This window comes from Salmo salar, chromosome ssa22 (assembly GCF_905237065.1).
Source record: "Salmo salar chromosome ssa22, Ssal_v3.1, whole genome shotgun sequence".
NCBI lineage: Eukaryota > Metazoa > Chordata > Actinopteri > Salmoniformes > Salmonidae > Salmo > Salmo salar.
In genome coordinates, this window is record NC_059463.1 from 1,917,909 (window position 1) to 1,932,051 (window position 14,143).

Here is a 14,143-nt window from a genome sequence, read left to right on the forward strand (position 1 = left end):
GCTGTGTTGTTGCCCTCCTACGGCCTCCTCCACGTCTCCTGATGTACTGGCCTGTCTCCTGGTAGCGCCTCCATGCTCTGGACACTACGCTGACAGACACAGCAAACCTTCTTGCCACAGCTCGCATTGATGTGCCATCCTGGATGAGCTGCACTACCTGAGCCACTTGTGTGGGCTGTAGACTCAGTCTCATGCTACCACTAGAGTGAAAGCACTGCCAGCATTCAAAAGTGACCAAAACATCAGCCAGGAAGCATAGGAACTGAGAAATGGTCTGTGGTCCCCACCTGCAGAACCACTCCTTTATTGGGGGTGTCTTGCTAACTGCCTATAATTTCCACCTGTTGTCTATTCCATTTGCACAACAGCATGTGAAATTTATTGTCAATCAGTGTTGCTTCCTAAGTGGACAGTTTGATTTCACAGAAGTGTGATTGACTTGGAGTTACATTGTGTTGTTTAAGTGTTCCCTTTATTTTTTTGAGCAGTGTATAACAAAACCGTTTGACATAGGAACACTGGATAGTCTGATGTTTTTATTCATTTTTTATTAATTATGAAATTATGAAACATATTAATAACATTCCACCCATGAGGCCACCAGGCACTTTGACTGCAGGAATGGGCTTCCAGGACTATCAAACAGAGGACAGGATTGAAGAGAAATGTTCCATTGAATCCAATATTATATCTGACTGCAGCACATAGTGTAGGTGTATAATGTTGATTCCATTAAGACATCTTGGATATCTACATGGCTTAATCCTTGTTTCTTCATAGTGATAGGGGCAATCATGCAATTGTCAAAATGCCATGGCCAAATCAACTCAATATTTGGTTTAATGTTACTTAAAGGTGATTTGGCCATTTTAAAAATGGTACATTTGTAAGTCGCTCTGGATAAGAGCGTCTGCTAAATGACTTAAATGTAATGTAAAAAAATTTCACAATTCCCCCTATGACTTCCATTGATTGTTAGCTAGTTTAGCGTTGGATAAAGTTAGCTGACGTTTATGCCTGTCTAAAGAAAACCGAACCATAGATTACAATTTCTCCTAGCCCATAGACTACATTTTAAATTGAGGAACCATCTAATATCAAGTTGTACAATCCTGAAAATCCCCCTTTAGTGTAGTAAGTGGGTATCAATTGTACCAAAAAAGACTACGCTAAACACATCACTGCTTATCATGAACAGACTAGTGAAGAGTTGTTTTCAATGCTGTAGGTATTTGTCACACACATTTACTCATTTTGATATTTTCAATGTCAACATGTTTAGGAACTACAAACCCTTAAAAGAAACAACAGATACCATCTGCTTTTCAGTCACAAATCTCTGCTTGCCAATTCCTTCAACGCTCTCTGCATGTAATTTGTGAATGGTCTACCTCTCAAAAGACACTCACACACCACACATACTCTAATTTCCACGCTCAGGTTTGATATCGTTCCTATAGTAGTCAAGGTGTCAACGATAGCATTGCTTTTTCTCTCCATCTCACTAAACAGAATGGCAGAACAGTATGTCATTAAAACATCCCCTCCCCCTCTTTTACTCTCACTGCTCCTTCCATCCCCACTCTCCTATTTCTCTGTTCTCCCAGACTCTCATTGTCTATTCAGACAATTCCATCTCTCTCAAGGAGTTTCAATTTGATGGGGAGCCAGATGTGCTATTTATTCTTTAAATTCGGGTGAATTATTAATGAATTATTTAAATATGTATTGTTTTGGGTATATTTATTTATAAAATGGCAGCAGGAGTTTGAGTAGAGTACTGTTGCAACTATATAGGAGCACCAGTCCAGCCTTTACTATAGACAGGTGGTCCGTAGGCACTTGCAGAGCTCAATGGGAGTGTTGGTTTAACTGTACTGTAGACAGACAGACCCAGGCCAGCAGCACATCAATGTCTTTAACCCATTCTTGACATTTTCTCCATCAGCTCTCCTAGACGTGGGTATTAAAGAACTAACTAATGCAATCTGTTTGTCCTTTTTTGGGTGCTAAATTTTGTCCCACTGGTCTACCTTCATGCTTCAGAAGAAATGCATATTCCTACTCTTATTACCTGTAAGTAGCATTAAGGAAAGACCCTTTTCCAATGTGATGTTTCTCTTTTTTTATTATCCTCACTTATTTTGTTTCTTGTTTCTCATGTTCTTGTATTACTAAACCACTGAAAACCTATTTTAATTAAGCCCTATAGACATGCAATTGTCCAGTTACTGTTTATGAAACAATTGAATACAGCAAACTCTACAACTAGAGAATTAGGTTTAGAGTATTTAACTGTAAGGGCTTTTTCATGGTCAGTTGTGCTGCAAGAAAAAGTATTATTTCAATACCAAGTATTTTCTCAATCAGACATGCCATGATGGACAAAGCATCTCAACACCTACAAAAATAGCATTCATGCATAGCCCCAATAAAATATTTTTCCGTGGTTATGTATTCACCCATGTCTAATGTTAATGTAAACCTATTGTAACTTCTTGTCCCCATTTCGCAAAGCCTTATATAAGTTTAGACCTGGTTGCTGGAAAGGCTACTTTCCTATCTTCAGTGAAAATGCTAGACTGCATTAGACAGATCTAAATGTTCAGTTCCTAACATAGCAGAACAGGCATCATGAAGACTTAAAACTGCCCGAGATCTTTGACCTCAAAGAAATTACTTCTTTAATCTTAATCTATGCAATTCAATTGATGGCTATTACAATGTATTTCACACTGGATGAATTGTTTAATTTGCTTAGTACCGAGTGTGCAGAAGCGTGGCTCTGGGATGTTTACCAGGAATGTAAAGGATTTAAAGTGTTTCAGAATCCACAGTTCTGCTTCTGCAGCTGTATGTATTTTTCCCTTTTCCTCAAAACTCTTGAACTTTAGATGAAAGTTGGTTGTTGACTCCCAGTGGTCATTGCCTGGAGCTTACTCTTGAGCAGCTGTCATGCAGGTTGAGTAGAAGACCCACAGGCTAGTACAGGGCACAATACAGATACACTACCCGGGTGTGTAGTTCAAACAACATTTCCCTACTCACATTACCTATATGAGGATGCACTGTAGGCCACTTGTTTCTTTTCATCCCCTGTTAATATTGTTTCAATGTCAGTGCAATTAAGGCTTTCGCTAATTTGAGTCTTATCTTTGGGGTCCTACAGCGTTTCGCAGAAGCAACCACACTAGCCTCAATCTCTACTCTAATCTTAATTAAATAATCTATTATTTTGCTTGAAAACAGCAAAAACTTTTGAATCACCAAGTCAGTCTTACTATCCAATGCCATGAGATAAGCTACAACACAAGAAAACTGAGGACTTAATTCACACACTAACTCTTTCCGAAAGGCATTCCTTCAGACCTGTCCCCCTCTCCTTTTGTGTGTGTGTGTGTGTGTGTGTGGGGGTGTATGTGTGTGTGTGTGTGTGGGTGGCTAAGTGAGTGTTGCATGTTGACCATGCTGTAACATACCCATCCTGCTAAAGCGCATGCTGACACTCACCTCACCCACACGGCTGGCTGCTTACTCACTGTCTCGCAAAGGACTTTTGTAATGAACATTTGCAAAACCGAGCTTGATATGTTTCTTGGTGAGCATTCGTTGTGTCCTCTGTATGCATGATGAGACAAAGGTAATAACGTAACCGCTTTCCCATGATATAACGGAAAGTTATCGATGTGAATCAACAGGATTCACATCGTTAGCATGATGTGGCAGATGTCAGAAGCAGATAAGATTGGATATTCGTGTATGAGCAATGATATAACAGTGTCATGTAGCCTACTACCACATGCTTTAACATGTGGGATAGACATGATTAGCTTAATTGCCTGACCTTTATCACAGGTGTCACAAAGTTAGATCATCCATTCAAACTCTGGCTACCACTTGACTGCTTATGACAACTGTTTAAATCAGGGATTGGTAACTCCAGTCCTCAGTGGCCTGATTAGTGTCACAGTTTTGCCCCAGCTAACACACCTGACTCCAATAATCACCTGATCATGATCTTCAGTTTAGAATACAATTTGATTAGTCAGCTGTGTTTGCTAGGGATGGACACAAAGTGGTACACCAATCAGGTCCACTAGGACTGGAATTCCCCGTCCCTGATTTGTCATAAGCAGTCAAGTGGAAGCCATAGTTCGAATGGATGGTCTAACTTTGTAGCTCCACTACAGACATTTTATTGGGCTAGTACAATATTTCAAGATTAGATACAAATATTGTACTAGCCTAATAAAATGTGGCGGAGCAGTCATTTGTGGAGACAATGGAAGGCCAGACAGACAGTGCAGAGATAAGTTAAGTGGATATATAAACAGAGGAAAAATTGGTATGTCACACTAGAGAGAAGGGCATACTGTATTAAAGCTGATATGTGGCTTTACTGACGGCTTTCTTTTTCTCCCTTCTCACTACACGTTCTATTCCCTCTCTACTTGACTCCCTACATAAAACTAGCATCTCCCTCTCCCCCTATCTGTCAGCCTTTTAGACTATGTACAGAAAATCTTTCTTCCTTCCGCCTCTGTCATTCACTCTCTCTTTTATAGTAGAACCCCATGTCCAAATCTCTCCTACTCTTCTTTCTGCCCCACCACTAACATTCTTCCTCTGCCCACTTTCAAAGTAAGAATAGCAAAGTAGCCACTATAGCCACCAATCCAATACTTGAAATTTGAAGCACAGCTGTACAAGTACATTGTAGATTGTAGGAAAGGTCTGCCTGAAATGATGATAGCAAAATGATTACAGAATAAATATTTCAGAGGGCTCCCTCTGTGACATCAAAGTAAAAACATCACATGTCCACCACCATTCACACACACCCACACTTACTTCACATACAAACACCCACACTCATGCTCGCTCGCACACTCATGCACATTCAGACACAGCTCCATATTGCCACTATATTAAGACCTGGAAACGTATGTGGGGAAAAAAGGTGCCTACAGATATGACCATCCTGTTATTGCTTCTTGACTCTGAGGTTTTGCTGATGCAGCGTTTGCCTCTGTCCTTAACCCCAGCTGCTGAGGAAGCGAAGGATCGCATTTGTTTGCAAATGGAAACTGTACTGACTGTCATGCTTCCATATTCCACAAGGCCTGTCCTGTTTAAAGACAGCTCATAAATGACTGAATTTCCTAAAGGAATTCTGTTGAATGCCTTTATCTGCAAGAGCTAAAGTGTCCTTACAACTGATTTTCATGGGATATTTATTTATGCAACACTCATCAACAGGCCTTATAGAGACCTAAACCTTTGTAATAATACAAGCCTTGTCTGTCTGTTCAACTTCGGAAGCAAATCGAGGAGTATTAAACTACACTGCAGTTATTAGTCAATCCCACCACCGTGGAGTCTGAAGGTCATTATAGAGGTAACAATGATTATATACTGTAGTCTCAACTCATCTTTGAAGCAGACTAACAGTGAAGTATTTGTTAGAATTTAGCCCTTTGAGCTCAAGTAAAATGGTAGGCTACTGTTGTTTTTTATTCCTTTAGAACAGTCCAATTAAGTGCCTGATTTGCTTTGTTCCACATGGCAAGCTTCTGACTTTGAAATCCACAAGTTTCTTCATAATATCATTGAGACATCGGAAAACTAATATTTTTCATCCAAACGAATGATTGGCCAAATCTGCTTTCAGTCACTATGACTATGAGGCCTGCAATGGTCAGGAAGGGTTCTATTCCACAATCACAGGCCAGTAAATAGTGATTTCACCTCATGGAATAAATCATTGCAGATTATGGAACAGAACACACATTTTTCCTTAAATGCATCAAATAGCCCAAATTATTTAGCTACAAAATACTAGATACTCAACAGTGCATAACATGGCCACTCTTGACTTTTTACTCCTTTACCATTATGTAGTAGTACAAGTTTGTTGTATGATTTCTGTGTAGTTCTACTACACCATTGTCTGGTCTCTGAGTGACACTGTTTGTTTTGGATGGCGGCTTAAGGAAACTGGCCAAAAAACAGAAGGAGACAGCCAACAGCAGCACCCAGCGGGAGATGGGACCGGTGGGCACGGCTGACAAGAGCACCACCAAAGTCAGCACTCTGCACAAGGACGACCCTTTCTCCACCAGCAGCCAGGACCTCAATGGTTTCAGTGAGTCAAGCAGGACCTACTAATAAGATTGCAAAATTCCCAAAGTTCCTCAGAAGATCTTTCAGAAATCCCAGTCAGTAATTCCTGTTAGTCCTAGCCTGTTTTCTCTCTGGTCTCTCTTCCCTCTGTTCCACTCCTATTACCCTAATTTACATGCATGGTGTTACCATTGTCTGGAGTTTAATTTGCACTTAATCTCACATTTTTGTGTGCTGTTCTGTTTTCTTTAAAGGTTATCTCCTTTAAAGTCTGCTTTGTGTCCTCCTTTGGTCCCCACATAATAATTAGCCAGGCAGCTATTGGTTTAACAGCTGGTTTGTCATTCTCACTGTCTTTACAATACTGGATGACCATATTCATGTAAAGTGCAACATATCGACAAATACTTCAGCATAAAACCATAGTGCACTTAAGAGTCACATCTAAGAATACAACATTAGAGGTGGGTTGCAAACACTTCAATTCAGTGTAATCTGAATCCACCAACGTATTATGGCTCTGTTTACAAGGTTGTTAGACACCCACCCAGATACAGCAGTAATGACCCTGAGTGGATGCCAATTGCTCTTCTCCAAATGGATTCCATTTTAGCTCCAAATCAAATTGCTGTAAATAATTTTCAAAAACACACTTCAGCGAAAGGTGAATAAGGTTTGGCCATTTTCTCCGAGCTGTAAGTGTGGTCCAGCCTGCTGTGTGGCAGTAGTAATTATGAGGGTCCTCTCAGAAGCTTTTTCTGGAGAAAATGTCACATTGGCCTCTGGGAAGAGATTCATTTGAAAGTTCAGGTCAGCTGGAGAGAAAAAATGTCTAAACTAATATGTACAGTAATTGCCTTCATCACACTGTCCATACTTCAGCTCTGCATCTAACCTAACTATGAAAATTCCCTATTAGCATTTAAAACTTCAGAAGAAAAGGAGAATGTGCCATGTATGTTATTTCTGTAACGATTCTGTGAGAAAACAAGTCCATCGTTAACTGAATTGTACTATTTTGGTCGTCATGTATTGTGTCAGTTCCCAAATCCCCTGAACGTCCAATTTCTCTTTTCGTTTTTTGATATAATTAGGTGTTTACCTTCACATGGTCAAAACTCAAGCATAGATTTGTAACTTTTTTCTAGTATGGCACACATAAAGAGGCCATGAGTAACTTGGTAAAAAAAATGCCGTCGACTGGGATATAGGTGGCACTGTTATAAGCAGTATCACTTAAACAGTCATATCCACCGCCACATTTGACCTAGAGATTGAATGTAGGCGTCTTTCTCCATGCTGAACAAATTTGCCTCTAGGATCCATAAGGTCCATCAGGATAGATTTTCCTCCATCTTGGAAATTTTTGAAAACTTTTGAAAAATGTATGTCGAAATAAAACCAAATTCTGTATGTAGGCCCATGGTACATATTATAACTTAGTGTGAGAGAAGCTTTGGTTACGATTGCTGAGTTACTGATAACTCAGAAGATCAGATATTACGTGTCCATTTAAATCCACTTCACAACGGTTTATCAACTTAACTTTTTAGGGTCATCAAAGACATTGCCCTGATGAACCATGTTAAGTTTGACATTAACATCTTAAAAAATAAGGAAACTATTAACAGTTCACTTTAACTATGTAATGCTAATGTTTAAAAAAATATTCTCATGGACTAAAAATCAGATTCCCTTCAAATTTGGTATTATCACAATAGTCCCTAAAGAGTTTGAGAAAATAACATTGATGCATTCAAAGATGGCCACACTATACCAGTAGATACATATTAGCACATGCGCTAATATGCTAAACATACAGTGCCTTGGTAAAGTATTAAAACCACTTGACTTTTTCCACATATTGTTACGTTACAGCCTTATTGTAAAGTGTTTTTTTTTTTATCTCAATCTACACAGAATACCCCATAATGACAAAGTAAAAACAGGTTTTACAATTTTTTAGCAAATGTATAAAAAATAAAAACTGAAATGTCAGATTTACATAAGTATTCAGTCCCTTTACTCAGTACTTTGTTGAAGCACCTTTTGCAGCGATTACAGCCTTGTGTCTTCTTGGGTATGAAGCTGCAAGCTTGGCACACCTGTATTTGGGGAGTTTCTCCCATTCTTCTCTGCAGATCCTCTCATGCTCTGTCAGGTTGGATGGGGAGCGTTGCTGCACAGTTATTTTCAGGTCTCTCAAGCGATATTGGATCGGGTTCAAGTCCGGGCTCTGGCTGGGCCACTCAAGGACATTCAAAGAATGGTCCCAAAGCCACTCCTGCGTTCTCTTGGCTCTGTGCTTAGAGTCATTGTCCTGTCTCCCAGTCGTTGCCGCTGAAAAACATCCCCACTGCATTATGCTATCACCACAATGCTTCACTGTAGGGATGGTGCTAGGTTTCCTCCAGACGTGACGCTTGGTATTCAGGCCAAAGAGTTCAATATTGGTTTCATCAGACCAGAGAATCTTGTTTCTCATGGTCTGAGTGTTGTTGGGTGGCTTTTGGCAAACTCATAGCAGGCTGTCATGTGCCTTTTACTGAGGAGTGGCTTCCGTCTGGCCACTACCATAAAGGTCTAATTGGTGGAGTGCTGCAGAGATGGTTGTCCTTCTGGAAGGTTCTCCCTTCTCCACGGAGGAACTGCAGAGCTCTGTCAGAGTGACCATTGGGTTCTTGGTCATCTCCCTGACCAAGGCCCTTCTCCGATTGCTCAGTTTGGTTGGGTGGACAGCTCTGGGAAGAGTTCCAAACTTCTTTCATTTAATAATGATGGAGGCCACTGTGTTCTTTGGGACCTTGAATGCTGCAGAAATGTTTTGGTATCCTGCCCCAGATCTGTGCCTCGGAGCTCTATGGACAATTCCTTCGACCTCATGGCTTGGTTTTTGCTTTGACATGCACTGTCAACTGTGGGACCTTGAATAGGCAGGAGCGTGCTTTTTCAAATCATGTCCAATCAATTGAATTTATCACAGTTGGAGTCCAATAAAGTTGTAGAAACATCTCAAGGATGATCAATGGAAACACGATGTACCTGAGCTCAATTTCAAGTCTCATAGCAAAGGGTCTGAACCTGTTTTGCTTTGTCATTATGGGCTATTGTGTGTAGATTGCTGATGGAATCGTTTTATTTAATACATTTTAGAATAATGCTGTAACGAAACAAAATGTGTAAAAAGTCCAGGGGTCTGAATACTTTGTTTTTGGGATGGGACATTTCTGTTTCTGGGAGATGCTGGGATAACGCAAATATCCTTTCGTAGGTTATATTGAGGCAAATTCATTGCCGACAGTGCAGGCTTATGGGGTCAATTTGAATTCAAAATAAAATGTATTGTAAACATGAAATATTAAGTTTAAAAACGTTAAAATCGGGGAAAAAATTAATAGAATTGTAAGCAAAAAGAATGATATCAAAATCAAAACAAACAAACTGGCAAGCAAGTTATTTTAGAGAGAGCAAAACTAATTTAAAAGCAAGAACAAATGATTTGAAAAAAGAGGTACACATCTCAAAAATGTATTTGTATTTTTATTTAGGCAAGTCAATTAAGAACAAATTATTTACAATGATGGCCTAGACCAGCCAAACCCAGATGACGCTGGGCCAATTTTGCACCGCCCAATGACAGCCAGTTGTGATACAGCCTGGATTCGAACCAGGGTGTCTGTATTGATGCCTGTAATTCTGAGATGCAGTACCTTAGACCACTGTGCCACTCGTGAGCCCCAACAACCAACCCTATTAAATCCCTTTCACCTATGCTCTTGCCTGCAGTTACTACATGTAATAGCTAAGCTTCCAAATACTAAAAGGCCACTTCTATAAACGTGTAAATACAGATTTGGTTCCTTACGCATTTCCATAGATAAAACGAGAGTTGCTGATGTAGTTCAAATGTATTTAATACTTACAAGTTAATTGTCCATTGTTTGTCACACAGATTCCAGGTTGGTAAGTAGTGAAAGAAAGCATTGTAATCCAGATGAGGTTAAACAGCTTTCAAGTGATTTGAATGGCAAAAGGTAAAATCCCAAAGTACAAAATATAAGTAGCAACATGCAAATTAAATCCAAAAGAAATGGTAGCAGTATCCAAATTAAATCCAAACAAAAGAAACAGTAGAAAACTGAAGCTCTACTAGGCGTCTTTCATCAGGTGCAATCACCTGTCCTAATGAGTTACTGACAACATCTTTACCCTTAACTCCTTCATTCTGTATTTTACAGGTAAACTATAGGTGTCACAATAGCATCCATAAAAGGCTTCTAATATACAAATTTAACATAATGAACAGTTTACATACATTCCTGTACAATAATAAGCATTTTCTATACATTTATAAATCTTTCATAAATCAACCATAATAAGTTCAATACATTTTCTTTCTAACACTAACTTTGGTTAGGTCCGCTAGTTTTGGAGTGGAGGTTCATCCTAACCCAACCACTTGAGACACACTTTTTGCCTTGTCTCCATCCGTCCACATGGTTGCTGACTGCGCTTTGCTACCACTGAAAAAAATTGTGAAGATTGGCCTTTCGTTTTTGTAATAACCCCAAAAATGGATACCATGGGAGAACCTATTCATGTAAGTAAATACATTTTGAAAATGTAAAAAAAAAAAATTATGTACTGTTAGCTAAATAGATAGCTAGCTACCTACAGTAGGCCACTTTGTAGGCTAACTCCACTAAGCTGCTAGCTAGCTAACTTTACACACTGTTTAGTGAATTGTCATCCACTAGCTAACTTCCTATTAGCTAGCTATCTTGATGTAATCATTGTTAATTAAAAACACAGGCTACAAATGCATTTATAGATGACAGTGAAATTGTAGCTCCAGATGTCAGTAAAGAGACAGTTTAGGCTAGTACTGGATGGGGCAGGTCATTTTGTGGAGGACATTAGGAAAAGATTCTCCAGTTCCAGTCCCTAGAGGGGAAAACTAGAGATAGCAACATAGTATTCAGTGCTGTCTTATTTGAGTATAATGAAAGCCTGTTTCTTTGTTTTGTTTTCTGTCCTCAGATATGGAAAGCTGTGAAAGCCTGTTTGCAGATTAAGAGAGATCGGTTCCAATGAATGTCTCAAGAGACCAAGGGTATATACTATATCCCATGGACTATACGTATGCAGTGGTGTAAAGTACTTATGTAAAAAATACTTAAGTAGTTTTTTGGGGTATCTGTACTTTACTATTTATATTTATGTCAACTTTTACTCCACTACATTCCTAAAGAAAATAAAGTACTTTCCACTCCATATATTTTCCCTAACACGCAAAAGTACTTGTTACATTTTGAATGCTTAGCAGGATAGGAAAATGGTCTAATTCACACACTGAAAGAGAAAATCCATGGTCACCCCTCCTGCATCTGATCTGGCAGACTCACTAAACATAAATGCTTTGTTTGTAAATTATGTCTGTGTTGGAGTGTGCCCCTGGCTATCTGTAAATTTAAAAAACAAGAAAATCGTGCCGTCTGGTTTGCTTAATATAAGGAATTTGAAATGATTTTTTACTTTTGATACTTAAGTATATTTTAGCAATTACATTAACTTTTAAGTATATTTAAAACCAAATACTTTTTTACTTTTACTCAAGTAGGATTTTACTGGGTGACTCACTTTTACTTGAGTCATTTTGAACTAGTGTCAATATTGATTAATCACAATCCTGCAATCCTGCAATGTTTGTGTCGTATTCTCAATTGAACATTTCCTTTTTGTTTAGTTGTAAGATCGCCAATCTTTTTTATTCGATTGTTTGTCTCTCTCAGTATATCAGCCATGTGAATGCATTTTTCATCTTATCATATGGCATGCATCGCCAATGCAGCCATAGGCCTACATGACATTACTGACTTTTTGGGCAGGTGCAATGCACCCCTTGTCATCTGAAGCAGAGAATAGCTAAACACACATATTGTTTATATGTTGAGCTATATGTTCTCAATTTAAAATGATACCAGAAGACAATGTATGTGGCAAACCATACTCCAGATTTTATACATGCCTTTTAAATGCTGACATATGCTGTGACGTGGTAAGGTTGGACCCAGGTGCAGAGAAGAGACCAGATGAGGAATCAGTGGTTAAGGATAAACATAATGTTTTATTGTGAAACGGTAGCCGCAGGATCGGAGTACACTTGAAAAGAATAAACACTAAGAGACACACACACACACACACACACACACACACACACACACACACACACACAGACACACACACACACACACAGACACAGACACAGACACACACACACACACACACACACACACACACACACACACACACACACACACACACACACACACACACACACACACACACACACACACACACACACACGCTTCTGCAAAGGACCGCAGAAAACACACCTCTTTTAACAGGGACACAATCATGAAATAATAACACACACCTGAGTCCAATAATAGTCTCTAGGGCGGTCTCTGTCGCCCTCTGGTGCCAGGAGGAACCATGACATATACAATTGTTTAGTACGAATCCAACCCTTGTAATTTGGGTACAGTATGAAAACAAGGAGATAACAATTAGGCTGCAGGAGATGAACATTACAGGTAATATATTATGAGGTTAATTTTATTTTATTCATTTTAGCAACCTTGCTTGCAAAAAGATTGCAGCTGTGTTCGTAGATAGAACAACCATAAACTATGTATCACTGATCCTGGATAAGCTAGAGACTGGGCTAACATAGCTAGCGTTTTAGGTAAATAATATGCTGTTTTATCCACATTTTTTAAATGACTGTGAAAACCAGCATGCTGCAGCACATTTCAATGGGTAAATAGCATTCTAAAATGTTGTTTGTTATCAGTTCTTGTTTTGCTTACATTTTTAGGGCTTGTGATGTCATCACTTTACCTCTGTGTATCCTGCTTTTTGATTGGTTTAGAATGAACCTTCACTCCAAAACTGGTGGACCTAACCAAAGGTGGTAGCTGCAGGCAAATGTGCCAAAATTCGCAATCGAATAAACTGGCTCTGAAAACAAAGAAACAGATGGTGAAAACAAAGTACTGAGTAACCTAGCGAAAGTCAGTAACAGCAGGCTTGAGCGTAGGCGAAATGGATTGAATAGGTTTTGTTGTTGGAAAGGTTTAACTGAACACTATTAAATAACTGTTTCTTGAGTTTTTCTTTCGCTTTAAAATGATTTTCTTGCAGGTATTTTTTTTTGTTGCTTTTGATATAATTTTGGGGGTTTAGAATTCTATAAATGTTGCTTTCTATTTTTTATCTCAACATTCATTATTTCACTTTTCCCCAAAAATATAATTGTTACATTTTCAACTTCAATTTATTTTATTTTGAAGTAGTAACTACCAACTTCAATGACCTTTAACTTCAAATGAAAATACTTGTCTAACATACCCGCTTGCTAGCTAGCTACAGTGTTTGAGTCATGTCAGGATACTATAGCAGTAACTATTGATCAAGTGGATTTTGTTTCATGCAAATGATTGTTAGATTTATTATATGTAGACAAACATTGTGAAGTATTGTGATTAGTATATCTGTATAATCAGATATTGTTGCTCTATTATGTGGTCTGAACATAGTGAAAAGTGGATATTTTAATCTGCAAAATTAGAAACCAGAAATGTATTACAACTGTGAGAGTGTATTTTTTGGAATGCTGAAGTGGAGTGTGACAAATGAGATTTAAATATACATGGCAATGTTTGACTGATTGCACATAAAGGAAGATAGTTCCTACATGATTAGAGTGCTTGCTGGGTTATCCAACTGATCTAATTTGGTCATATATCAATGAAGAAAAGTTTCTTGAGACGTGACAAAAAATCCTTGCTCCATCACATACAGATGTTGGATCTTAATATGACCCATTTCATCGAGGAGGATAATGAATCGTGCAGCAGGAGGATTTGAAAGGATATTTAATATTTAGAATCACCACCAGGGGCAGCTGGAAGCAGTGTTTGTAGGCTATACAATAACTTAGATTGCAGGTCTACTG

The 14,143-nt window shown here is 38.7% G+C and overlaps 1 protein-coding gene across 16 annotated transcripts in view; it reads left to right on the top strand.

Moving 5' to 3' along the window:
* Positions 1-14,143, top strand: part of LOC106582631 (receptor-type tyrosine-protein phosphatase T) — a 591,582-nt gene that overhangs the window by 418,459 nt on the left and 158,980 nt on the right. For 10 of the 16 annotated variants that reach the window (XM_045705237.1, XM_045705245.1, XM_045705240.1 and 7 more), the window contains one exon: positions 5,994-6,145. In XM_045705237.1, the coding sequence (XP_045561193.1) occupies positions 5,994-6,145 (152 nt within the window). Of the gene's footprint in view, positions 1-2,046; positions 2,077-5,993; positions 6,146-14,143 lie in introns of all 16 variants that reach the window. The other 6 variants (XM_045705238.1, XM_045705244.1, XM_045705242.1 and 3 more) reach the window with 2 other exon arrangements.